The sequence below is a fragment of the Perognathus longimembris genome, chromosome 1 (assembly GCF_023159225.1).
Source record: "Perognathus longimembris pacificus isolate PPM17 chromosome 1, ASM2315922v1, whole genome shotgun sequence".
NCBI classification, from domain to species: Eukaryota; Metazoa; Chordata; class Mammalia; order Rodentia; family Heteromyidae; genus Perognathus; species Perognathus longimembris.
The window spans coordinates 161,494,287-161,520,215 of NC_063161.1; the positions used below are offsets into that span (position 1 = coordinate 161,494,287).

The window sequence follows — 25,929 nt, forward strand, 5'->3', positions numbered from 1 at the left end:
TCACGCGAGCCGCCCCGCCTCCCCCAGGGGTCCGGAGGCCCAGGGAAGGCAAGGAGCTGAGCTGTCGGAGAGGAAGCAGCAAGCCATCAGCAGGCTGGCGACAGAGCGGGTAGGCGTGGACGCGGGGTGACCACGCACAGGGAGCCCGGCCACCCCTGCTGGGGATGGGGGACACAGCAGCCCACTCCTGAGAGTTGTCATCTTCCTCCCCCCCCCCATGACTCCCTGTGGCACCCGGGGAGCCCATGGCCCCGGGGGACGGCAAGGCCCTGTGGCCTGCCGCCCCGACTCCAGGCCAGCCTCTGCCCCGCTTCCCTGTCTGAACCGCGGTGTCCTTCCTGGGGCTGGGGAGGGCTTCATACAGGGAGGAGTTGGAAAGCGGGAGACAGGCCCCACCAGGACACTTTGGGAATCGAGCCCCTCGGCCCCCTTCTTGCCTCCTGTTCCCTTGGTGACCAGCAGCCCAGGAGGGCACGTGGAGGAAGGGAGAGCCAGGGTGCCCCTGAGGCCCTGCCCTGCCCTGTAGCCCTTCCCTCTCCCAGGTGACTGAGCTCCTGCAGGCTTGGGATAATGCTAACTGGTATTTCTCCTCTGGCTGGTTCAGAGGGAAGTCCAATACCTGAAGAACTGCCACCTGGCCCTGCACCAAGACAGGAAGAAACTCTTGGAGTTTCAGAAAGCCATCCTGGAAGCACAGAGGTCTGCTGCCCGCGTGCGGCAGGAGCTCCAGGCTCCGTCCCAGGTGGGCGGTGCACCCCGCGGACTCTCCGAAGGAGTCCTGAGGAGGGTCCAGACTCCCAGCCATGTTCTCTAAGGCCCCTGCCCCTGCTGGCCGCTGGGGGCTCATTCTTGTAGTCCTAGCTATTCAGGCTGTGGGGTATGGTTTGACTCCCACCCAGGCAGTAAAGTCTGAGAGATTCCTATTCCCGGTTAACCACAAGAAAAGCTGGAAGTAGAAGCGTGGCTCCAGCAAAAGAGCGCTGGCCTTGAGCGGAAAAGCGAAGGGACAGAGCCCAGGCCCTGAGTTAGAGCCTCAGCTCCGTCACACATACACACACCATCACCGTCATCACAGATGAGGTTGGGATTAGCTCAGTGGAAGGGTACGTACCGGGCAAGGCCTGGAGTTCAGTACTCGTCCCTGAAAAAAAAAAAAAACAAGGAAGGAAGGAAGGCAGAAGGAAGCACTCGCGCGAGGCCAGGCTGCGGGAAAGAGGCCCTGGCAGCATGACTGGAGTCCCCGGGGTACTTGGCCGGTCTTGGGCGAGGACCTCCACTCTGAGCACCTCGTTTACGCGTGTGGGTGGTGTGCAGGCCCCGCCAGGGTCCGTGGGCGTTTCCAGCTGGCGTCTGCTGTAGCATGCAGCCCCAGGCCAGGGGCCGGCCTGCGGTCCAGCCTCGTGCTTTTCTAGAGAAGCAAACAAGCTGCACGTGGCCACTCCAGGCTCCCTCTGTCCTCTCCTAGAGTCCTAGCCCCAGAATCAAGGGCATCTTGAAGGGGAGCTCTCAAACAAGCCAGCAACTAAAGGGGGCGCTGTGCCGCTGGACACCCCCAGATCACCAGCCGTGGACGAGCCTCAAGAGCCCAGCAGACACACAGTGAGTGGGTCCTGGTGCTTAGCACTGTATACATCCTGTGTGTGTGCTCGCTGCGTGGGGCCCGCCCGGCCCGCCCCACGCAGCAGGATGGGCACGCGCAGGGGCGGCCAGCTCCCGTCAGCCCCGCAGCACTGCCCTGCTCCCAGCAGGAAGGGGCAGCCGCGTCTGCTGGCTCTGGCTGGCTGGGGTGTGGCCTCGGGACGTCTCCCAGGGCTGTTTTATCGGGTGTGGCGGGATGGAACAGTTGGACAGCCTGGCCCAGGGCAGCGCGTGGCGTCTGTGCGGCTGTCCCAGCCTCTGGGCACACATCCAGGGGCTGTTCAGTGGCTGGGAGCCACCGGGCCCTTTCTGGGGCCTGGCCACGTGGCCCCTGGCACTGGCTCACAGCCAAACAGGACCGGATCTCCTGCTGGTGCTGAGCACTGGCGCTGAGGCCCCGCAGGGTGTGTTTGGGGCTGTCTGTGTGAGCAGCAGGCTTTCCTTTGGAGGCTTCCTGGCCTCCCCACCCCGGGAGTGCTGCAGCAGCGTTGGGGTGAGGCAGGTATGGAGGGTCACCCTCCAGGAGGTATATCCTCCACAGGCAGGGGACCCTGGCCAGGTCACCCCACATAGCAGCTCTTCTCCCCCAGTGGGACCTCCCTCTCCTCAGGGAGCCCTGGGTCACCCAGCCTCAAGCCACCCGCTGTCCTGGCTTCCCCTGGGGCGCTTTTCAGCATGACCTGCTGGGGCTTCCTCCATCCTTCCTCTCGGCTCCAAATGTTTACCTGGCGAGCCAGAGGCCGGCCCGTGGGCATTCACGTGGTTGTGGGGCCAGGGGGAGGGGCTGGCCCGTCCTAGGCTTTTCTGTCATTCCAGCAAAGCACAGGTATTGTCCAACAGTTAGAAAACGGAGGACAGGACAGGAGCAGCTTGGGGTTTGCTGCAGTCCCACCCCGAGCACGTGGGCTTCTGACACTTTCCTGGGAGTCACACACATGGAGCACTGTGCTGGGAGTCGGCCACATGCATGGAGCACTGTGCTGGGAGTCAGTCACGCACACGGAGCACTGACAGGCAGACTTGGTTCCTTTGTCCTGATTTGGGCGTGCGTTGGGCATTTGGTGTCTGTGGCCCTGTGTCACGGGCGGGTGCTGCTGGTGAGGAGAGGGAAATGAGCTGCAAGGCCCCTGCCTGAGACAGGACCATCGCCCCAGGCGTTGCAGAGGCGACGGAGCTGGAGGGGTTCCTGTTCTCCCCATGGCTCCCCCGAAGGCTGGGTGGGCATCTGAAGGACAAGGTGTCCAGCTCTGTGCTGGCCTGGGCTCTGGAGCCAGCCTGTGTCTGGACACTCGGAAGTGGACAGCCCCCCCCCCCCCCGCTTCCCTAGCCGGAGACCAGCTGCAGCCCTCAGCGGTGCGCTCGGGGCCTGCAAGCGCCTCCAGGCTGGCCATCCTCCCAGGAGCCCGGCCCCGAGGGCCCACGCTCCCCACCCGGGGAGGTGCCCCAGGGCCCGGCCTGCTCTCCGCACTGACCTCCACCCGGAGGTGGCCTAGGAGCCCTGCTCCCTCGCCACCCTCTGGAGGCTGTGACAGGTGGCTTCTCGCACTGTGTCCCAGGAAGAGGGGCTGAGGTGCCCAGGCCCTGGCAGCAGGTGTGGGTGTGGCCCCTGCCCCCCCCCCCCATGGGTGTGTTCCACAGAAGGAGGGAGTCTCACCCAGAAACCTGCTGGAGCCTCGGTGGGCAGGCAGCCCCCCCCCCACCCCCGGCCGTCTCCCACGGTGGGCCTAGCCATGAACCCCACAGCAGCCACCGTGTTTGTGGGCCCAGGCTCTGCTTGGAACGCATCCAGGCGGGAAGGGCCCAGAGCCCCGTCTCCTGCTTGGCCGCCCCGCGTGGGGCTGGAGGCCGGGGCCTCCGGGAGGCGGTGGCCGGGACTGGACACCCGGGGCAGGAGCTGCGGGGAGGGCAGACACGCCTCCCTCTGCCCCGCCTCGCAGACCCCACGCCGAGCCGCAGCCGGCCCCTCCCCGGACGCCGTGGGAAGCAGACGGCCGCCCGCAGCCCGTGAGGCCAACAGGAGAGGGCGCAGCCGCGGCCGGCGGCCCGACAGCGGGGAGAGGCAGCCGGGTCACCCAAGGTAGGCGGCCGGGGGAGGCAGGGCCAGCCGCGGACACAGGCTCGCACCCGCCCAGCGGGCAGCCCTGCCTCCCGGCCCACCACGCCAGCTGTGGGACGTGGACCCCCAGGCCCCCCGTCTTCACCCGGGTGGGGGGGGCTTTACAGAAGCACAGCCACCCCGGCAGCGCCTCTGAGACGGCGCGGGGTGCCAGCAGGGAGCCTCCCACGCGGGCAGCCATGAGGCACGGCCCTGGCCGGCAGGCCCCGCCCGGCGCACACACCCACCAGCTCCGCCAGGGTGGAGGAAGGAGGAGGAGGCCAGGCCTGTCCCTGGATGGCGGCCAGGGGCGCCCTGTCTCTAGACAGGAACACGGCAGGGGTGGAGCGCAGAGGCACCCGCGTGGCCTGCGGGCCGGCCGGTGCGCTGTCTGTCCCACAGGGATCGGTGAGGCACGCGGCGGGGTCAGCCCGAGCGCCCTGGTCTGCCTGCCCTCCCCGCCCTCGTCCCCCTCGGAACACTGAGGGCCGCGCGCGGGGCGGTTTCCACACGGTGCCCCTTCTCCTCCCCTGTGCTCACCACTTACCTCTTGCGCAGCTTTTAAAGCTGAAGGCTGACTCCCCACCACTGGAGCCGCACCTTCTGGCCCTGCTGTTGGTGGTGGTGGTGGATTGGAGATGAGTCTTTCAGATGGGTTTGCTCGGGCTGGCATCCCACCGGGAGCCTCGGCCACGGATTACAGGCGTGAGCCGCTGAGTCCCGCTCCTTACCGCCTTTGAATTACTTGGTGCTGGTCCTGGGCTTGCACTCAGGGCCCGTGCTCTGTCCCCGAGCTCAAGGCTGGTGTTCTACTACTTTCAGCCATAGTACCATTTCTCACTTTTAATTGGCGATAAGAGTCTCCTGGAGTTTCCTGTCCCGGGTAACTCTGAACCACGATCCTCAGAGATCAGCCTTTTGAGTAGCTAGGATTGCAGGTGTGAGCCTCGGAAGCCTGGCTCCTCACCCCTTTTAAGAGCCCAAGTGGGTGGATTTAGAGCCAGCCTGAGTCCACGATGAACTCATGTGGAGACCCTTGATGTAATCGGAGCTGCCAAGGTCTGTTTCCTGTGAAGTCCACTCCCAGGTTTTTTGGGCCAGGACACGGACGTGTCTTCTGCAGTATCATTCAGATCGTCTCTGTGATGCTCTCTGCCTTGGGCGAGGCCTCCCTGTCCTCAGCCAGCCCTGTGCGGACAGGCACTGACCCCCACCCTCCCGGCTAACCTTACTGTCCATTCTCTTCCCCTTCCACCCACCGGGGTGCTTGTCTCACCGCAGTAGGCGGGACTTAGAGAGCCACGGCGAGCAGATAGAGTGGACATGGGTAGTGAGGTGCAGGAGTCTTCAAGCCCTGGCTCATGGGACCCCTCTGGCCCCAGTGTGAACCCCGGGCAGTGTGTTGGAGCCCCAGGACAGCCTGGCACAGTTGGGGGCCCAGGGCGAAGTCGCTAAGACTGGCATCTTTGGAGAGGGAATTGGATGTCCCAGGCGGGGACAAGGACAGATCAGGCAGCACGGAGCAGGGGTGTTAGGCATGGCAGCAGGGCCTCAGGGAGCCTGGGGCGTATGGAGCTCCGGGGCCCACGGGGTGGGGGGAGGAGGGAGTGGACAGCTGCACTGACCCTTCCCGGCCCCCACCGCTGGCCAGCACCCGTGACCCTCTGCATCGTGTCTTCCAGCACGTGAGGAGCGGCCTGGTGTCCCACAGCACTCAAGCTCTCCGGATCCTGGACAGCTGCTAGGCCTGGACTTTCCCGTATGCAAGCCTCCCGGGACCACGTGCCCCTCGCCTTGCCTGACCTTGGTGGGGCTCCTGGGCCCCCCATGCCTGCTCCTGCGGTGCTGGGGGGGGGGCTCCCGGGCACCACCTCTCCAGGTGTGCCACTCAGCGGCGTCCCCTTGTCCTGTCACTGCAGGCCCTCCAGGCAGAGGGGAGTCCCCCAGCTCAGCTCAGGCCACAGGAGGCCGAGGACCTGCCCCCAGGTAAGCCCCCCGGAAACAGCCCATGGGCCCCCCCAGTGAGGAGCTTGCCAGGAGCGCTCCCACCATCCGGAAGATCCTGTCCAAGGCTGGTACCCAGCAAGCAGGCAAGAACAGGGAGGCCCCTGAGGACAGCCGAAGACGCCGGGCCCTGGTGGCCCCCGGCCCTGACCGCAGACCCCTTCACAGCTCGAAGAGTGGCTGGCTCCATCTCCTATGAGAGATGACCCGCCACGCACCCGGAGAAATTAAAGTGTGTGACATCCTCAGCGTTCTATGGAACACGTGTCTTTTTAGCAGTGCCGCGGCCCTCTGCCCGCTAGGCAGGCACTCTGCCCGGTGAGCCAGGCCGTGTTGCTTTTGCTCTCACCTGTTTTTGCCTGGGGCAGCTTGGACCGTGATCCTCTTCTGTGTCTCTTACAGCTGGGACCACCCTCGTTTGCCTGTGCTGGGGTTAGTGAGATAGGAGGGTCCCCCCCCCTGCCCCTGCCCCTCCCCCTTGCATCTGGGATGTGGGCGTGGCCCCTGTGCCCAGCCTTGACCTGGAATGCCTTGTCTGTGTGTTTGGAAACCAGCGGCCCTGGAAGAGTCCTCTTTAGTGAATACAGGAAGCTGCAGGGATAAGTGTACTTCCCTCCCCCAGTGAAGGCCCCAGACCCCGGTGCGGGGAGGAGCCCTGCTGGCAGCTCTGGAGACCACCACGGAGGCCCCGCCCCAGGCCCCAGCCCTGGGTTCAGAAGCCCCCTACTCCACCAGCGGGAAGGAAGGGCACTTTTCACTGGCCCGTGTCCCCGGCGGGGGCGAGAAGCAGCCTCCTCAGAGCAGGGTGGGAAAGCGTGCACCTGCTCCTGCGCTAAGGCTGCCCCGGAGGGCAGGGGCGTTTCCACGGCCGCCCTGCCCGCGTCCCCCGATGTCGGTCTGCCCTGAAGTCCCTTTGCTGTCCACACCCACGCGTGCCAGCCATCACGTGCCGGGGCCAGCCGGGGTGCACACCCCACTCAGCCTTGTGGACTGCTGCAGTGAGCACAGTCATGACCCGTACCCTCCGGGTGAGGCTGAGGCCCGAGACGCGGGCTTGTTAGTGACCACGCTGGGACCGCCCAGTGGTCTGACGCAGCACTGGCTGTTCTCCGCCAGAAGACTGTGCTCGCAGGCTCTCGGCGGTCACGCCCGTCCCTGTCCCTCCTGCGCCCGTCCCTGTCCTTCCTGCCAGCGCCCAGCACCTCCACCATTTCCAGCGTAGACGAGAGCGTTGGCATAGAGCCCTGAGGTCCTCAGCTGGTGGCCGTGGGGCGAGGGGGGGCACCACGAGGTGACTCTGTGTGCCCTGTCTGTCCCTGCTTTGATGTGGGGGGACTCTGTACTCTAGCTGCCCCTTCCTGGTCTACTGGGTCCCCCAGCCGTGTCCAAGCCGGCATTGGCAGTAAGGAAAGGACAGGGAAGAGGCAGGTCAGACAAGAGTTCATCCACCATCAGGAGGGTCCCCCAGATCAGGGAAGTGGGGTTCTATGTTTAAAATGGCTTTCCTATGAGCTTTTTACCAGGACCTCCTCTCAGCACCCCACACAGTCACCCTAGGAGCAAACAGCCACGTGCCAAGCAAGCCTTGTGTCCGCTTTGAATGCCCAGACTTCTTCCGGGCAGCTTTGGAAGCGAGGGCCGCTTCCTCTGCCCCCGGCCCTTGTCTGCGCGCGGCGCTGACGGCCCTTTGCCCTGCAGGAGCCGCTGCTGCCAGGCCCAGCCCCTCCCCGGCGGACGGCTGTGCCGGAGGTCTCCACGGGCAGAGCCGAGAGGGACCGCGTGGTCCCCAGGAAGCCTGTGTGAGTCCAGGGGCGGGGCGGGGCTCTGAGGGTGCTGGTTGTGTGGGCTTTGCCCGGCTCCAACGCCTGCACAGAGATGGTCTTTCCTGTGGTGAGACGAGGGTCTGCCGAGGGGAGGTGCGCGGCACTATTTGGAGGGAGGGGGAGAGAGAGAGAGAGAGAGTGTGTGTGTGTTTGTGTGTGTGTGTGTGTGTGTGTGCGCGCGTGCTGCTACTGGAGCTCGGACCCGAGGCCTGGACACACCCTGTCAGCTTCCTCAGTGCCGGGCTGTCATTCTCCCCTGGGGGATTTTGCTGGTGACTTGGAGCCGGATTCTCGTGGACGCTCGGGCTGGCGGCGGTGCTCACCCCTCAGCTCCGAGTAGCCAGGGTTCCACTGTGAGCCACGGGTGCCCGGCCGGAGACGGCCCCTGTTCCCGTGATGGCCCCGGGAAGCACGGGTGCCGTACCCCACCGAGGGCGCGGGCAGGGCCCAGCACCCACCCCACGTCACTCCTCCACCGTGTTTCCGGCAGGTGGCTGAAGCGGCAGGCGCTGCCGGGAGCCCTCGGGACACCCAGGAAGGACAGAGCTGGCCGTCGGGGGAGCAGAGGTGTGGGGCCTGAGGCCGGAGACCCTTCTCCACCGGGGCCCCCTGTGTACCCTGCTTCCTACTTGACGCCCTTCTGCCCTTGCCCGTAAAACAATGGTATTGCCCAACGTGTGTGGGGTGCCCTGTTGCACTTCCTCCCGAGCCCCCATGGGTGAGCGTGGGGGCTGAGGCCAGCCACCCACCAGAGGCAGCAGCCCGGATGGCGGGCAGGGCTGTGAGGTCATAGGTCCCTGTGGGTCCCTGACTGCCAGCCCCGGGGGGCAGCTGGGAGGGCGGGCTCCCTCACGTGGCGACGCCTCTGTGCTTGCAGCGTGGAGGCCCGTCAGCAGGAGGACCCCAGCGCCCCTTTCCTCCGGCTGGAGGCCGCCCGGCCCGCTGCCTGCCCAGGTGATGCGCTCACTGCTCCGGGCCTTCCAGGGCGAACCCAACGGCTGGTGCTAAGACAGAGGCGGGACACAGGCCGGCCTTCCCCGCCACCTCGCTGTTGGGGGGGGGGCACTCACGGCATCCCCACCGCCCCGCTGTGCCCCCCCCCCGCTCACAGCTCCCCCGCTGCCCCGCTGGGGGGGGGGGCCGCTCACACTCCCACCTCAGGGTCCCCGGGGTAGGCCAGTGCTGTAGCCCCATTCTGGGAGAGTCCGCCACTGGCTGGAGTCAAGGGCCAAATTCATGAGCATCTCTGCCTCTTCTTCTGCCCCTTCTCCTGCCTCCGCTGGGGTCTGCGCTTTGGGGGCCCTGGCTGTGGGGCCTGGCGTGGGTGGGAGGGCCGCTCTTGCTGCCTCAGAGAGCCAGGCTGCTTGAGGGGTGGGGTCTGCAGTGCCGGGCATGACACTGGGCTATGCCCCAAACTGCCCTGTGTCCACAGCTCCTGAGGCCCCTGAGGAGGAGGTGCTGCCCGCTGCCCCGCGCCCAGACAGCCCCCTAGCCCGGCCCGCCGCCCCGCGCCCAGACGGCCCCCTAGCCCGGCCTGCCGCCCCCTCGGATCTGCCGTCTCCCACCTCCTCTGTGGGTTCTGCAGGTAGTCTGGCCTGTTCGTCTCTCTGGGAGTTCCAGAAGGTCACAGCCACCCGGGTGCAGCTCTCCGGCAGCTCTTCCTCCCCGTCCAGCATGGAGGCGAAGGTGACCCCAGGCGCAGACTCCAGCGGGTCTGCAGAGCACTTGGCTCTGGACTCTCAGGAGCGTGGCTGGCCTTTGTCCTGTGGTCCCCACCAGGACCACGCTCCTCCAGGTGCCACTCCTGGGGACAAGGGACAGGTGGCCGGGCAGAGGGCAGAGGCCAGGGGAGCCGGGTCCCTGTGTGGCTCCAGTGGGGAAGCCGCCGTGGCGGAAGGCCCGGGGCTCGAGGGCCGCTTCCTCCAGGAAGGCTGGCCCCCGCTCCCCGCAGAGGCCCCGTCCCCAGGGTTGGGGTCGGAGCTGTCGGAGGCCTCCAGCAGGATCTGGGATGAGGACAGCGAGGAGACGCCAGCAGAACCTGGGGCTGGGTGGGTGTGCGGAAGCCCCCGGCCCACAGCTGAGTCCCCCAGCCTCGAGAACAGGGCGGAGCCCGACGTGGCTGGCTCCTCCCCAGGCCCTGGGGGAGGACAGGAAGCTTCCGGAACCAGCAGGTGCCTACCTAGCGGGTCACCTATGGAGAAAGCCAAGCAGGCAACCCATGAGGCTCAAACCCCTGCCACCAGGGACTCAGAGCCACCACCGGCCTGTCCCCCGGGGCCCGCCCCAGGGCAGGGGGTGGGGGGCCACAGAGCAGAGGCCACCGCTCCCCAGGCCCCCCTCGGCCACCGCCAGGGGTTCACAGGTGCCGATGGGAATCTGCCCACTCAGAGGACGCCTGGACAGGCCCTGCCTGAGCCCCCGGTCCCCACATCTCTACCGGCTCCTCCTGAGGGCGCCCCAACGATTGGGAGCCCGGGCCCGGGGCGGGGGGACAGGGGCACCCCCCTCGTCCTGGAGAAAGCTCGTCCCCAGGGTGCCGGCGGCGTCTTGACTGAGCTGCTCTCTCCTGTGGACGAGGAGCTGTCCTACGGCAGCGGGGACCTCCCGTCCTCTGTCCACGGGGACGCCACCCGCCCCCGCCACCTCCGGGCCCCGGCGGCCGCGGCCTCCCCTCCCCCCCGGAGTGGGCCCCGCTGGCCAGCGCGCCGGCCCCCCCAGGGGAGGACGCCGACAGCGCCACCGAGGGCCTGTCCTCCCTGTCCCAGGAGGCTCCGGACGAGGCCCCCACCTTGGTGCCCCAGGAGGCGGGGCTCCGCCTGGGGGCATCTGGGCAAGACGGAAGCCTGGGTGGTAAGCGGAGTGGATCTGCCCACAGCCAGCCGTCTGAACCCATGGACTGGCCAGTGCCCCCTTGGAGGGCGGATACCGGCAGCCCCCCTGAGGGGGCCCCAGGGCCACGGGCAGAGTCCCCGGCTGCACTCCGGGCGGCCGGCGCCTGCGGGGAGGGTGTGACGGGACCACCGGCGGCTAAGCCTCCGCGGGAGCCCCCGCCGCCCGCGCTGGACTTGGGGCTCTACGCTGCTACGGCCCTGGATGGGGCCCTGGGAAATCTGGGCAGGTTCCAGAAAGGGGTACAACGTTTTGAGGGGGCTGAGGGCCAGCAAGGGCCAGGGAACCTCTTAGACAGAAGGGCAGCTGCTTGCCCCCCCTGGCCCGCCCGCGAGGAGGACGAGGGAGGCCTGGGCCGCCGGGCGGAGGCCCAGCCGGGGCTCCAGGGTTCCCCGGGCAGAGCTGCAGGTGCCGGCCCAGCCTCGGGCCCCTGCACCGAGGTCCAGGGCGCGGAGGCGGCCGGGGTGGTGGACCGGGTCTCCTCCCAGCTCGGCAGGAGGGTCCTGCGTGTCTCCCTGGCCGTGCTCTCGGGGCGAAACCCTCAGGACCGTGCCTAGGGGCGTGTTCTGTGCCGACAGGGACTCACTCCTGAGATGCCACCGTGCGCCAGGGCCTGGGACTTGCCAGGGCGGCCCGGTCACCCCGAGCCGCCACCGGCAGCTGGCCGTACAGGACGGCCCTCCGACGGCTTTGTGGTGCCCAGATCCACCGGAGGGCTGGCTGCCAGGAGCCAGCCGGCAGTCCTCCGAGTGGACCACACTTTGTGGCCAGTTTCTGGCTGGCTTGTCTTTAAGAATCCCAGGAAAACGCGTGAGCCTTCTATTTCTAATTAATGATCACAAAGCAGGAAATGGGGGCTGGGAACGTGGCTTAGCGATAGAGTGCCTGTCCAGCACACATGAGGCCCTGGGTTCGATTCCTCTGCACCACATACACAGAAAATGCCGGAAGTGGCGCTGTGGCTCAAGTGGCAGAGCGCTAGCCTTGAGCAAAATAGAAGGCAAGGACAGCGCTCAGGCCCTGAGTTCAAGCCCCAGGACTGGCACAGAAACAAAACAAAAAGCACCCCAGTGTGGCAGAAGTTGTTCCAGAAGCCAGCCCACACTCCTCCGAATGGGCCACGCTTTGTACAACCACTTGCTGTAGTTTTGTCATTTCTGTCCTGAGTTGGTTCTTGTGTCCTGGGGAAAGTGACTGTTAAGCAAGCCCCTGCCGTCCATTCTGTTACACAGGAAGCAGCTCGGTCCGCCTTCTGATTCCCGGGCAGCTAGGATTCCCTACACACACGATTAGACCTCTTAGAGGCTTTGTATCATGTCCCAAAGTGGTATGTGTCCATGTATGTGTAGATGTGTTGTATGTATATACACACGTACATGGGTATGTAATCTGTCATTCATCTATGTCTAGCTTTCATTGATTGTCAATCCATTTACTGTCCATCCAATTTGCTTATTTTAATCATTAAAAAGTACGTTCATGAATAATCTATATCAATGACATCAACTTACTACATTAACAAGGAAGGACAAATATGCAATTTAGCAGCTGGAAAAGCTGAATTCAGAAGCCACTTGAAAACACATAGTCTTCCAGAAATATGCAAAATGTTTGGTTTTATGTTTGAGAAAATTTTAAATTGAAAAACCCACTTGAATAAACATTTTAAAATATGAAGAGATTATCTTCAGAAAGTGAGTTTTCTCAGCTTTTTTATACTTTTATATTTTCCAAAGTTTCCAGGGATAGATATATTACATTTAATTTTTGTGTGTGTGCCAATCCTGGGGCTTAAACTCAGGGGTTAGGCGCTGTCCCTGAGATTTTCTGCTAAAGGATGGTGCTGTACCACTGGTTTTTGTTGTTGTTTTAGTTTTTTTTTTTTTTTGATGGTTAATTGGAGATAAGAGTCTTACTTTCCTGCCTGAGCTGGCTTTGAACCACAATCCATAGATCTTAGTCTGTTGAGTAGCTAGGATTACAGGCATGAGCCATGGGCACCCAACTTAATATCATTTTTTTTCCAGTCCTGGAGCCTCATGTATGCTAGAGAAGTGCTCTGCCATGAACTCAAGGCCTGGGCACTCTTCCTGAGCTCTCTTGCTCCTGGCTCACACTCTACCTCTTCGAGTCACAGCGCCACTTACGGTTTTCTGGTGGTTAGAGATAAGAGTCTCACAGACTTTCCTGCCCAGGCTGGCTTCGAACCATGATCCTCAGATCTGAGGCTCCAGAGCAGCTGGGATCACAGGTGTGAACCATCAGCACCTGGCTTAGTCCTAACTTCTTAAGACATAACCATACCCACGTCCCACAAAACTTACCTTTCTAGGGGAGCAAGGGGCAGGTTGGGAGGAATGGCGGAAAATGGTGAAAGGCGTGACAGTGACCAGAATGCATCGTATTCATAAACTGGTGAATGGTGAGCCCTTTGTACGATCAAAGATAATAATAAAAACAACTTCCCATTTTCAGATGTGCCCATTACCAGCTGTCGTGTAGAAACACCCGTACAAGCAGTTCACTTCTTGAGCTTGATGGTCCCTGCCTGGGCGGGGGGTCGGGTCAGTGAGGGTCTGGCGCTGGTCCCCTCAGGGCTCAGCCGCCCACCCCCCTCCCCCCTCCCCTCCCCTCCCCCACCCCCCGCAGGAAGGCCAGCACTCCTCCCCCTTTGCTGCGGCTCCTGCGGGCACGCGTTCCCACGCACCTGTGGTTTCACTGAGCCATCTCCAAAGCGGAGCGGGCAGAGCCCCAGGGTGCCAGCGGGGAGGACACAGAGCCACCTGTCCCGTGTCCCCATTGCTGTGGCAAGGGGTCCCGGCCCCCCAGAACACCCCTGAGCAGGAGTCCACACCCCCCCCCCCCGTCCCTCAACCCCAGCAGGCTCACCTGTGGAGCGCTCCTGGAGGGTGCCCAGCTGGCCAGCCTCCCAGGCAGTACTAACTCCCCAGATACACACTTCCCTGGAGGAGCTGCCAGCCAGGACCTCGCTCCTGCCTATGCCCACCGTGACCCCGACCACCCGAGAGCACCCGCTGCAAGACGCCTGCGTCTGCACCCAGGAGGGAAAACCTGCTCCTTCCCTGCGTACATGATTTCAAAACACGTGTTGAGCTACAGCTTTCCTATTGATTCCCTTCTAGTTTCTGAACAAATTAGTCTGTAATTTCTTTTTACTTTTTTCTATTTACTGCCGACCCCCTTGGATTTATGAGGCCATATGAGAGGAATTATGTATTTTACACACCCACCCTTGGCATCACAATAAATCTCCCTCGAGGAAAGCCTGCATACTTGCCTCGGGTTCCTTCGTGGCTGTCTCGTTGCCTGTGGGGGTGCTGATGGCTCTGAGCGGTACTGGAGCTGATGTGCCCTGGGACCAGGTCTCCCCAGAGCTTCCCCTGGGTGCCCAGCAGGTGTGTGAAGTCACCCTGGCCACGTGGGCCTTGGCACAATACAATGTCTTTTTTTTTCTTTTTTCTTGGTGCTGGAACTGGGCACTGTCCCTTAGCTTTTTCACTTAAAACTGGCATTTTACTACTGGAGCCACAGCTCCACTTCCAGCCTTTTGCTGGTTAGCTGGAGAAAAGAGTTTTTGCAAAGTCTTTCAGACTTTCCTGCCCCGTCTGGCTTTGAACCGTGATTCTCAGATCTCAGCCTCCTGAGTAGCTAGGATCACCAGTGTGGGCCACCAGCACCAGGTCACCATGTGCTTTTAGAGATGGTGGCTTTGCCTTCTGATGACAGACAGAGCTGGAGGAGGGACGAGGGCTATAAAATGACTGGTGGGCAGAGAACAAAACTATCTACAAAAGGTGGTGCTGTGGCATCCGGACCCAGACAAGGCTTCAAGGAAAAGCCCCTCCCTCCCTCTAAGGCCTGAGAGTGTGCCTGCCGGGTTCTGATCCTCATTAACTGCTGGGGACAATAAATCTTGACACCAGCCTCAGGAGAAGTCATTTTCTCTCATAGAAAAAAGCTTATTTCTCAAACAGACGTGGTGCTGTGTCTCTCTCAGCATCTTGCTTGCTAACTTTCCTCCTGCACAAAACGCCCCCCACGCCTGATCCCGGCTACCACAACCCAAGTCATGGCATGGATTTCATGGGTCCCTTGTGTTTTCTACCCTGCAGTCTCAACATCCACTCATGACACACACACACACACACACACACACACACACACACACACACACAGGCCACCGGGGAGGAGTGGAGTCTGTCCTGACCTTGCTTCCAGAGCCCCCCTCCCCCGGCCTGTTCCTCTACCTGGGCCACTTGCCCACCTCTCCCTCCCCTCATTCTCCACTTAGAGGCGCCTCCCCACACGCTTGCTCCCCCCACCTCCGCCCCCCAGCACCAAGATCCACCCTCCTTTGGGTCTGTCTTGATCACTTTCAACCAGCAGAAAAAACACTTTTCAAGGTGGGCGCACCTGCCAGCCCAGCTACTCAGGAGGCTGAGCTCTGAGGATCACAGTTCAAAGCCAGCCCAGTCAGGAAAGCCCATGAAGCATTTTCCTTCAACTCAACACCAAAAAGCAGGAGGTGGAGCTGTCTCGGGCCCTGAGCGCAAGCCCCAGGACTGGCACAAAGCAAACAAACGGCCACTTTTCTCAAATGATGAGGCTCACCCAGTGACACGGCGAAGGAGGCCGACAAATGACCGCACCTGCAACATGTATTTCCAGTTTAAACGGAGCGTGGACCGGCCTAACGGTTCCCCATGGGTACCAAAGGCTGAGGTCACGGCAAGCCGCGAGCAGGGGGCATCCGCACGCGTTTCTTTTAGGCTCTGGTCACTGTGGGGAGAACCTGGCTGGGTTGTGTGTGACCATCAGGGCAGCCATGGAACACGAAGCCGCCAGGTCGCCCCTCCAGTCCAACCACGGGCGCCCCGAGGAGCTCATCTCCGGGTGGGTGGACAGCACTTTCCTAGTCCCAGAGTTTGCCCGGTGGTCACCCACCTGGCCGCAGGTTCTCGGGTCATAGGACACGGTCAGCGCGGCCTGACCCTGCTCCGCGGCCCGGCGCCACCGGTGCCCGGATTTCGGGCAAATGGCTGCTAATCACGTCCCGCTCAACCGTGCGGTTCCGCGGCTTAGGGGATGGGAAGGAAGCTCGCTCAGCCCGCCCGGAGCGCGGGGGGCGGGGCCGAGCGCGGGGGGCGGGGCCGAGCGCGGGGGGCGGGGCCGAGCGCGGGGGGCGGGGCCGAGCGCGGGGCGGGGCCAGGGCGGCACGCCCGCGGGGGCGGGGCCGGCGCCGAGCGCGGGGGGGGCGGGGCCGGCGCGCGCGGACACGTGACGGCGGTGGCCCGGGTGAAAGGTCGGCGCGCCGGCGCCACTCCCAACATGGCGGCGGCCGGGGCAGCGGCGCGCGGCCGGGCCGCCGGAGCGCGGCGCCCGCCCCCGCCTCGGGCCGCGCCGCTGCCGCGGGTGCTGGCGCTGCTGGCGGCGGCGGCGGCGGCGGGGCCGGGGCCGGGCGGCGCGGCGCGGCTGTACCGCGCGGGCGAGGACGCCGTGTGGGTGCTGGACAGCGGCAGCGTGCGCGGCGCCACGGCCAACAGCTCGGCCGCGTGGCTCGTGCAGTTCTACTCCTCGTGGTGCGGCCACTGCATCGGCTACGCGCCCACCTGGCGGGCGCTGGCGGCGGACGTGCGAGGTGAGGGAGGGGGCCCGCGCGGCGTCCCGAGGCGGCCCGCGCCCCGCCCTCCGCGCCCGGAGCGCCGCGGGGTCCCGGGCCGGCCGCAGCCCCGGAGCCCGCCGCCGCCCCCCCGCCCCCCCCCGTCCCCCCCACCCCGGTGCCGCCCGCCGCGCCCCGGCCCCCCGGCCGCGCCGTGGCCGCGGGGCGCGCGGGGAGTGCGGAGAGCAGGGCCGACGGCCCGACCCCTCGTCCCGGCCCGGCTGCGGTTTGGCAGGTCTGGCCGGCTACTGTGGAGCAAACCTCTAATTACAGAGCTCCCCGGGCCGGAGCTGTCGCAAATTGTTGTTCTTCCTGCCAGCACCTTTGTTTGTTTCCACGTCTTTATTCGGAGTGCTGATGTGGGGTTTGTTTTTTTTTCCTCCTACTCAGATTTACAAAGAAACTTTTTTTTCCCCCCCAAGTGTGGCGTTGTCAGTGGGTGACTCTCGCGTCCTCCCAGCTCAGTGCCCGGCGTCCTGATTCGTTACTGTTGTCGAGATAGTCTTGCTGTGGAGCCCTCTCTCTCTCCCTGGCCGGTCTTCAACTCTCAAGCCTCATCTCCTACCCTTACTGAGTGATGGAATCGCACATCACTGTTGGTTCTAATGTATAGTTTGGAACTCACATTTTCTTAAAGCCTTAGCGCTAGGTAAAAAATGAGACCAGAGGCTGGAAGGGACAAAATTCCCCGTGGGTTCGCTTTTTGTTTGTCCTTTGAGCTCAGGGCCTGCGTTTGATAGAGAGGCTCTTTACCACTTGCATCACACTCCTAGGTCCCCTGCTGCCCATACCCCCTTTTTTTTGGGGGGGGGCGATTCAGTAATCATATAAGCAGTTTTCTGTTCTTGCTGTTGTTCATTAGGAGAAGTATAGGTAGGAAAACAAAGCTGCAGGTGATCCTGGCAGGACTTTTGTCACTATTTTTGTTTGTACTGGTTTGGGCTTCAGTTTAGTATCCGAAATGTAAAAGTCATAACCCAGATGCAAGTATGGCAAGTTGGTCTGTAGGAACCAGCCTTCAGGGAAGTCTGAACATTGTCCTTGGATGTTGGCAGGTTGCTTCTGAAATGAGACCGTGAAAACGCTTAAGGACCTAGTGCTGTGATTAACTAAAGGAGTGATCCTTAAATGGGCTGGCGTCTGCCGAGTGGTCAAGGCGGTGGGACCTGAGACCATGTAGAGACGGCTGGAATGAGACACCTGTGGCCTGACCTGACAGGCAGGAGCACTGTGTGCCTAGGAGCCGTGTAGGCCACCCAGTCACAACGTGCCCAGCACTGAACTGGTGGCAAGGCTGCCTCAGCCGGGGCCGTAGCCCTTAGCACTGAGAGGACAGCCCCACTAGAGCCCCAGAATTCTAGGGCTGTGACTTCTTCAGCAGAGTCTCCCGGGGACTTGGTAGAAATGTACCTTGTCAGCCCTTGCCTAGGCTTGCAGAGTGGAGGCCAGCATCCTGTCAGCCAAAGCCCCAAGTTGGAGATCACCGATCCAAGAGCCACTCCAGGGGGCTCAGGAGAGAGGGCCATTCCTCCCCCCGCCCCCCACAATGTCATCTACATGGAGGTCTTTCTTTCACAGAGAAAGAGGCCGGCTCCTCGCACCCTTGGCCTCCTAGGAGACCCGTTGCCCTTGGGACCCTTCATGTGCCTCCCTGCAGACTGCAGAGGCACCATCCTCCTGTCCACTCCCTGCCAGGTGCCCTGCAGTTTCCCCTCCTGGTCCATCCAGCAGGGAAGGGGTGCCCCCTACCCGCGATGATAGCGTTCAGTCTGTGTGCGGTAGGATCAGTGCCTGTGCCCCTCCCCCCCCCCCCACCCACCTTGTCTCCAGCGCCTTGTCTAGGTAGGGCTGGCTCGGCCCTCCAGCAGAAGAGGATCCGTGCCTACCCACCTAGCTGGGGGGAGCACAGTGGGGAGGGGTGGCCTGCCCAGGGCGAAGCAGCCCCAGCCCAACACCCTCTCATGGCATAGGTCACCTCCGCTTCCTCAAAGATTTACAGTGAACTTGCTCCAGCTCTTCACTGGCTTTTCTTCTCAAGTTTAGGGAAATAATTATTTTTCTTCTTAGAATGTGGCTTAACACGCAAAAGATCTATTGTTCGGTGGTGCCAGGGGCCATTCTAATATTTATGTGCACCTGGCTTAGGCCTATCACTTGTAAGAACTTTGTGGAACAAAATAGGCTCTGTTGCTGAAAATGGTGTGGACTCGGTCTCGTGGTAGCTCACTCTGATGCCTGCATTTGTGTTCCTTGGACTGGGTGGTCACGGCTGCTCTGTGATGCTTGTAGTTGACCTGCTTGACACCAGAAGGTTTCTGCAGAGACCAGAGAGGACGGGTGCAGGCACTAAAGGTGGGCATGTGGTCTTCTGGGCTCTGGGGCTTTGCTTCCCTTCTTGCTTCACTCCTGGGAGAGCCCAGCCCTGGGGGAAGCAGGACAGACGGGTCAGTGAGGAGCTCGATGGGGAGCACAAAGCCCAGAAGGCTTCTAGAGTCAGCCTGCAAGGGGATGTCGACGCTCTCACAGTTCAGGCGTGAGCCTTACTGAGATCGAGTCGCCTTGGTCACCCGGCCAAGAGACAGGCTTCGGTCCGAGTGAGCCCAACCGGCTCTGTGTCCCCTGGAGGACCGTGGAAAGTGCTAGATGGGAAGATGGGCACAGACCATACTGCTGTGGGCCTGAAACAGTGCTTTGTGGTCGTGGCCTTCCTGCCTGCCCCGAACGCCTCTTTCCTGCTCGGCTCGGACAGGGGGTGCATGGAGATTAGACTGCTTGGTGTTTTCACAGGGCCTGTTCCATGTCTGCTGGAGGAAGATAGAGCGGGACCCAGGAGGAGGCAGCGCAGCGTGGGTGCTGCAGAACTCAGCCCTGGGGCCTGCTTGCTGTCCACCCGAACCCCCAAGTAGGCAAGAGAGGCCGGGCAGACACGTAGAGCCAGGTGTGCAGGGAACCCCTCTCCCGGGGGCCCAGAAATGCCAAGCTCAGCCCATGCTGTCAGGGCTGTGTGGCTCTTTTACAGATGCCCAAGGCTCAGTGCCAGCTGGGCCTCAGGGAGGGGCCTTCCCGAGGAGGCAGCAGACCAAGGCCACGTCTGCTCATGTCCACGTGCTTGTCATACAGGATGTCTCTCCCAGGAAGGCCTTCTGGACTGTGCAGAGGACGGGAAACACTTCCGGCTCTCAAGTGCTTGGGCATCAGCCTAGCTCCTCAGAGCTTCCTTTCTTGTCTCGCGCGTGGTGCATCGACATTTAACTCACAGGGAGAGTTAACGTCACCTTTAAGCACCCTCCAACTTGGAGGGCTTCATCTTGCTTTGGTTTAACTGGATCAAATATCAAATACTGAAAATGGAGACCGTAGAGACCCAGACCGACCTCTTGGGCAGGGACAGAGCGTCTGGATTGCCTCACCAGCCTTGGGCTCTGCTGGCGGGCACATGACGCCATTCCCATCAGGCACCCTTGTGCCTGAGACTTGGAGCTCATCCAAGAAGAACAGTAGGTCTGCTAGGAAAGGCCTGCACTCAGAGAAAATGTTTTCAGGGTCTAAAAGGTGGATTGGAGATGCTGACACTTACCAAATGGAGTATAGTCCTTCAGATGCAGCCCTGGAGCTGCACTTAAACTAAGGGAGGTTAATTAATCTTCTCTGTGATCTAGAACTAATTGATGCTTAACCTTCTATCAGACCTATAGAGAGTTGGTCATTAGAATATGACAAGTAACAGTAGAGGTTTAATCCTGTTAGGTTCAACAATATAACTACTTGGCAAATAAATTGAAAATAACTTATAGGTCACTCACTGTGTTTAGAACCTAATTGCTTCACAAGTACTTCTAAGCCTGTAGTGCTAAAGTAGTCCAGCACCTGAGCAGAAGTGAGAGGTCACGGGGAAGTGAGAGGTCACGGGGAACTGAGGGGTCACAGGGGAAGTGAGAGGTCACGGGAAGTGAGAGGTCACAGGGGAAGTGAGGTCACAGGGCAGTGAGAGGTCACAGGCGGTTGGTTCCCTGCTCTCTGTGGAAGCCCAGCCAGGCTGCCAGGGAGGAAGTGTCTGTGACTCCCAGCTGGCACCCTACGGCACCACTGTCGAGGGGGGTCCCCCTCCCGAAGCCATTTGCTTTCTGTTTCAGCGCTTCTCCCAGCGGCCTGACAGGTGGGAGGGGGCTGAGATGAAGGGCGTGTTGAAAGGCCTAAACCCCTGAAGCCAACCCTTTTCGGTGTCCTGCATTTTGTTTGGCAAAATGGGCGGTGTGTCTTTTGTGTGCTGTGAATGCCATCCATCTGCCGGGCCTCGCAGCGGCTGGGGCTTCTTCAGTGCCCGCGGCCGGTGTAACTGACAGCCTGCCGTCTGCTCAGCCTTCCCAAAGCACAGGCCACGCTGGTATTCAGAGCAAGGCCTGGTGGGGCGCCGCACCCCCCTTTCCCAGGACGCCCCTGTGGACGCCAGGCCTGTGTCCTGACCTTGGCTCCGCAGGGGACTTTGCTGCCCACAGGACTCTCGGGAAGCAGGCAGGTGGGGCTCACACGCCGGCCGAGCTGGACCTTCCTCTCGGCCAGCTTGCTGGTGCTCGCAGGTGGCCACGACGGCACGGCCCTCGTCCATGAGCATGGAGACATGCACGGCGGTCTCCCTGCCCCGGCCCAGGGGCAGTGGACGGAACAGGGAGGTCTCTGCCCTCTGGAGGCGAGGGGAAGAGGAGACACGGATAAAACGAGAGGGTCGCTGCAGAAAGAAAGCAGCTGATTGGAGAGAGACTGGGTTGGCACAGGGAGTGAGGGAGACCTGGTGTGGTGAGCTGGGGAGACAGACCTGGGAGGGACTTGTGCGCCTGCTCGGAGGGTCCCCCGTGGACTGGGCGGGGCCTGCGAGAGCGTCCTTGCTCCTGAATGAGAGCCGGAAAACAATTGTTCAGGGAGAGCTGCTCTCTATGCCTGCCCCCACAAAGAGGCCGGCGGCTTTCCCACCCTTACAGAGCAGGGAGGCGGCAGGGTCGGCACCCGGCCTGGCAGGGGGGCCGACAGGCCGCTAGGAAGAGGAAAGCGCTCATGCGCTGCTTCCTCGGGCCAGTGAAGAGGTTTGGAGTCAGCTTCAGGTCTGCAAGGTTCCAGCAAACAGCCACGGCAGTGCGGGAAGAGAATGTTGTGGAAACTCCCAGGGCTCAGAACGAGCCCTGGGGACTGCACCCGGGACGGCGAGGGTGGTGGGCGAGGGACAGGGTCCACCCGCAGAGCTGCCCAGTCCTGCACGCCGGACACAGTCATGTGGCTCAGGGTGCATTCTGTTTCCGTGTTCTCCGCCATCTGCCACTAATTGGATGAGAGTATTAACTGTTCTTCCTCAGCTCTGTGTAATTTGAGACCCCGGGAAGATGGGCCGGGTGATTCAGGGGTCACTGTGATTTTTTTCCCCACGCATTTAAAGTAGCCTTGGCACACCAGTTGGTTTCATGTAACCCACACAAGTGGGAACAGTATTTGGTCACGCTTAAGAGCTTTCTTGTTTGCCCTTAATTACAGAGGGAAAAGGTATGTATCGTAAGCGAGTGTGGTCTTTTAAGAGCCAGAAGGGATTGTGACCTCCAACCTGCCAACCATGGGCTCTACGCGTCCTCGCTCTCTGCCTGTCCAGGCAGCATGACTGGCATTCAGAGAAAACTCTCTTAAGACGTCCCTAGCTAGATAGTTGGAGAGTCTGTGGAGACAGACCAGAACGCAGGAACCTAGACGTGCGTGTTTATGGGGAGTTGGGGGGCGGGGGCACGCAGCCAGTGGGAGGTGCGGGACAGAGTGCGGTCCTGTGCGGCCGCGGTGTGACCTCCCCGGCCAGGGCAGCGGTGTCGGGATCCTGGAGTTGGAGAGCATGAAGGAATGTGGGATTTGCTGTAACAATGGCAATGTGTTCAGAAGGAGCCCTTGCCTTTAGAGAGCAATGAGGTGGATGTGTGTATCTGCGCTCTTCTGGATGCTTCTAGGGGTGGAGGCTGGGGGGCTTGGGTGAAGCTGGCGATTATCGATTCCGAGATGGGAAACATGTAGAGGATTGTCTTGTTTTGTTTTATTTATGTGTTAGAAATTGTAATAAAAAATTTAAGTCAGACACAAGTGGCTCACTCCTATAAATCGTACCTACTCAGGAGGCAGAGATCTGAGGATCATTGTCCAGAGCCATCCTGGGCAAGACCTTGCCAAAACTCCATCTCCAGATAACCAGCAAAAAAGCTGGACTAGAGGCATGGCTCAAGGGCTAAAGTACTAGCTGTAAGTAAAAGCCAAAAAGTTTACTGGTATTGGCATAAAAATAATTTTTAAAAAATCTTTAAAGATAGGGGCTGGGAATGTGGCGTAGCGGTAGAGGGCTCGCCTAGCATGCATGAAGCCCTGGGTTCGATTCCTCAGCACCACATACACAGAAAAAGCTGGAAGTGGCGCTGTGGCTCTAGTGCAGAGTATTAGCCTTGAGCGAAAAGAAGCCAGGGACAGTGCTCGGGCCCTGAGTTCAAGCCCGGGGACTGGCAAAAAGCAAAGCAAAGAAAACAACTTTCGAGATAGAAGGAAGCACTAAATGCTGCTTTTTCACAGCATGGCAGATGCATCCCTGGGCACGTGGGAGCACCTGGGATGGTGACTGAACCACGCTACCGCTTAGCGCAGCCGCGGTGAAAGACCGCAGTCCCATCTGCCACCTGCCTCGCTGCAGTGGGGGTGTGGAGCTGTCCTGGCTCACCCGTCCCCTCTGGTCAAACTGCACTGCTGCTTGGTGTCCCTGGTGAGTGGCTGGCCACTGGCTACTGACAGCCACCGTGTTGTCTAATTAGGAGGCTGCAGCAAGCTGCACTGCTGAGTGATTTGCAAGCATGGCAAAAATCAGCTTGCTCTCCTATGAGTGGTAGGAGACCCATCTGGCCAGGTGCTGGCGGCTCATCCCTATAATCCAAGCTTCTCCGGAGGCAGAGAGATGCAAAGGATAGAGGTTCAGAGCCAGGAAGTTCACTAGACTCCATCTCCAAAATAATCCGCGTAAAGCTAGGCCGCAGGTGTGGGTCAAGTGGTAGAGTTCCAGCCAAGCAAACCAACGGCAGGCCCAAGCACGAGGTCCTGAGTGCAAACTGTGGTACTGGCCACACATGGAGCCTTGACTCTCCCATCCTGAGCCAGCACGCTCACTGGCCGTGTGAAGCACGTGGCCTGGCTCCTCAAGGCAGCCACCTCGCTTGGCGCTGGGCCCACCGGGGAGCTGGGGTGGAGGACCGCCGCCCCCGAAGGCCTCACTCCTTCCTGCCTTGCAGACTGGGCCACTGCCATCCGAGTCGCAGCCCTGGACTGTGCGGAAGAAAAGAACCAGGACGTGTGCCGCGCCTACGACGTCCACTTCTACCCCACCTTCCGGGTAAGCCCTGGCTCTGTGAGCCGGCCCACCCTCCCCAGGGGGGGGGGGGGGCCCCGGGTGTCTGGCTTGCTTCCTCAAGCGTGGTAGAAATGTATGTTCTCGCCAGGCCGCCTCCCGGGCCACAGAGTCTGAGCCACTTAGGCCCAGAGGCCAGTGGTGAAGGTGGGTCTGTCCTCAGTAGAGTACACTGTCCCCACCCCCACGCAGAGCCCCCCCACAGCCTGCCCCTGGGGGGAAGTCCGCCACGGGTAGCTGTGCCCATTTCTTCCACTAGGGGGCAGAGGTGTAGCCTGCGATCCAGTTGAAGGAAGGTCCACTGCATGGAACACCTCCGCAGAGACACAGCCTCAGGGCTTGCCCACGGGCACATCTCAGTGACGGGGCCGTCTCCGGAAGCATGGTGTGCAGTGCCTCTGCAATCATTTCCACAGAGCGTTCCTTGCTGTGCCGTGCACCGCCCCCCCCCCCCCCCCCACCGCGTGCATGGCCCGGGCTCTGCCACCCTGGCTCCAGCTGGCGCCTGGCCGCATCGAGTGGTAGCCATCCTTGCTGGCCTGACAGGGCTGGGCTGCGCCTTCGCTTGCTTTCTTGTTCTGGCGAAAGCATCAGGACACGTTCCCATTTTATTTTGCCTTTAACTTCACACTCTGGTCATGCTGTGCGTGTTATAGACTACGCAGCTTTCCTTCTCCCGCTTGCTCATGGCGTTGGGTTGTGTGGACCTCTGGATGTGTCCGCTCACTCGCTCCTGTCGTGTGACGGCCCCGCCGCTGGCTTTGGCTACCTGGAACGGCGCAGCTGTGGGCGCTTTGCGCCGGGGCGGCCTCCCTGTGATGGCCTGGGAAGGAGTGGCCGGTCCAGGGCGCCTAAGCCCGTGGAGGACACACCCCTGGCCCGGCGTCTGCTGTCAGGAGGCACCTGTGGTCATCTGTCTTCCCCCGGTGTCTCGGGGCTAGCACATCTGGCTGTGGCTGCGGCGGCCCTGTCTCCAGAGGTCTGCTGGTGCCCTTGGCCCATGATCATCTTGGCCATTTGCGCTTTGCTTACTGATTTACACAAGTCCTTTGATGAAGAGAGTTCTCAATGTGGTCTGAATCCTTTTCATCTTCTTAGAGGTGCTGGTGAGTGACTCTCTGTGTAAATCACGTGTTGTCATGGCTGCCCATTTAGACTCAGATTTGATACCAAGAGTTTTTATGATTCAGCCCTATCATGCTTTGCTCTAGTCCTGTTGGGTTAGAAATGTACAAAACAGAAATCCGATTAAGCTTAGTCCTGGTCCCTGGGGAACACTGGGGTCCGGAGACGCAGAGGCGTGTCTTCACTCACGGTAACTTCTGGAAGAACTTGACATGAGCTCTGGGTGAGAGGGCAGTCGCCGTCTTTAAGTACTGAACTTAGGTACAACTCCCCCTTCCGGGGCCAGTTCTTATTGTTGTGTGTGGTTTTTTTCCTCCCTCTAGTACTTCAAAGCTTTTACAAAGGATTTTACAACTGGAGAGAACTTCAAAGGTGAGGACCGTGTGTTGTGTTGGACTGTCTTGCTGGCTGGGCGCGTAGACTTGCTGGTGATAGAGATGGCCCTGGGCCCTGCCCACTCCCCACACCAGCACGGCGCCGCCAGCCCCTCTGTGAAGAGCCGAACCTTAACAGTGTGGGTGCCTTTCCTGGAAAATGTAGCCGTGCATCTAAAATTGAAATAGTGTTTGAAGAAGTGTGTGGATAACGGCAAGCCCGCGGTGACCAGGTTTTTACGGGTGAGCGGCACCCGCGTGAAAGCCCGGAGTGCCCGGCCCCGCGGGGCGCCCCCTGAGAGACACCTGTCGTGTCTGGCATTGAGAGTCTCCCTGCGAGACCCGTCACCGGTGCCATGTCCTTATACCCTTTGCCCTCTTGTGGCTCCGCGGTTCCCTGTGTGGTGAATCCGCACCTGGGTGGGGACACCTGCCGGGGTTGCCGTGAGCCGCCTCAGCTGGGGTGGGCCGATGGGCACAGTGTGGTGATCGAGGCTTGCCGCTGCAGGGCATGACAGGGAGCTGCAGACGGTCAGGCAGACGATGATCGACTTCCTGCAGAACCACACAGAAGGCACCCGGCCGCCAGCCTGCCCCCCTCTTGACCCAGTTCAGTGAGTAACCCCATGGCAGAGGTGGCGTGTGCAGCTGGGGTGCGGCTTGGTGATACGGACCGGGCACTTGGCCAGCAGGAGGCCCTCTTCAAGCCCCAGCACCAGAAATGGGAAGAAGTTGTATGTAAGAAACATGGATATCAGGGGCTGGGGATATGGCCTACTGGCAAGAGTGCTTGCCTCATATACATGAGGCCCTGGGTTCGATTCCCCAGCACCACATATACAGAAAACGGCCAGAAGTGGCGCTGTGGCTCAAGTGGCAGAGTGCTAGCCTTGAGC

General features: G+C 61.4%; 2 protein-coding genes across 3 annotated transcripts in view; both read left to right on the plus strand.

Annotated features, from left to right (window-relative positions):
* The first annotated feature begins 8,952 nt into the window (after nt 1–8,952).
* LOC125353370 (collagen alpha-1(I) chain-like) lies at nt 8,953–11,006 on the plus strand. The gene is made up of 2 exons (XM_048349004.1): nt 8,953–10,243; nt 10,279–11,006. The coding sequence occupies exons 1-2, from the start codon at nt 8,953–8,955 to the stop codon at nt 11,004–11,006; spliced, it is 2,019 nt and encodes a 672-aa protein (XP_048204961.1).
* Nucleotides 11,007–15,759: 4,753 nt separating this feature from the next.
* Nucleotides 15,760–25,929, plus strand: part of Qsox2 (quiescin sulfhydryl oxidase 2) — a 29,794-nt gene continuing 19,624 nt past the window's right edge. The window contains exons 1-4 of one of the 2 annotated variants that reach the window (XM_048346001.1): nt 15,760–16,108; nt 23,419–23,519; nt 24,983–25,031; nt 25,542–25,647. In XM_048346001.1, coding sequence (XP_048201958.1) covers nt 15,799–16,108; nt 23,419–23,519; nt 24,983–25,031; nt 25,542–25,647 — 566 coding nt within the window. In that variant the 5' untranslated portion in view covers nt 15,760–15,798. The remainder of the gene's footprint in view (nt 16,109–23,418; nt 23,520–24,982; nt 25,032–25,541; nt 25,648–25,929) is intronic. The other variant, XM_048345995.1, reaches the window with a different exon arrangement.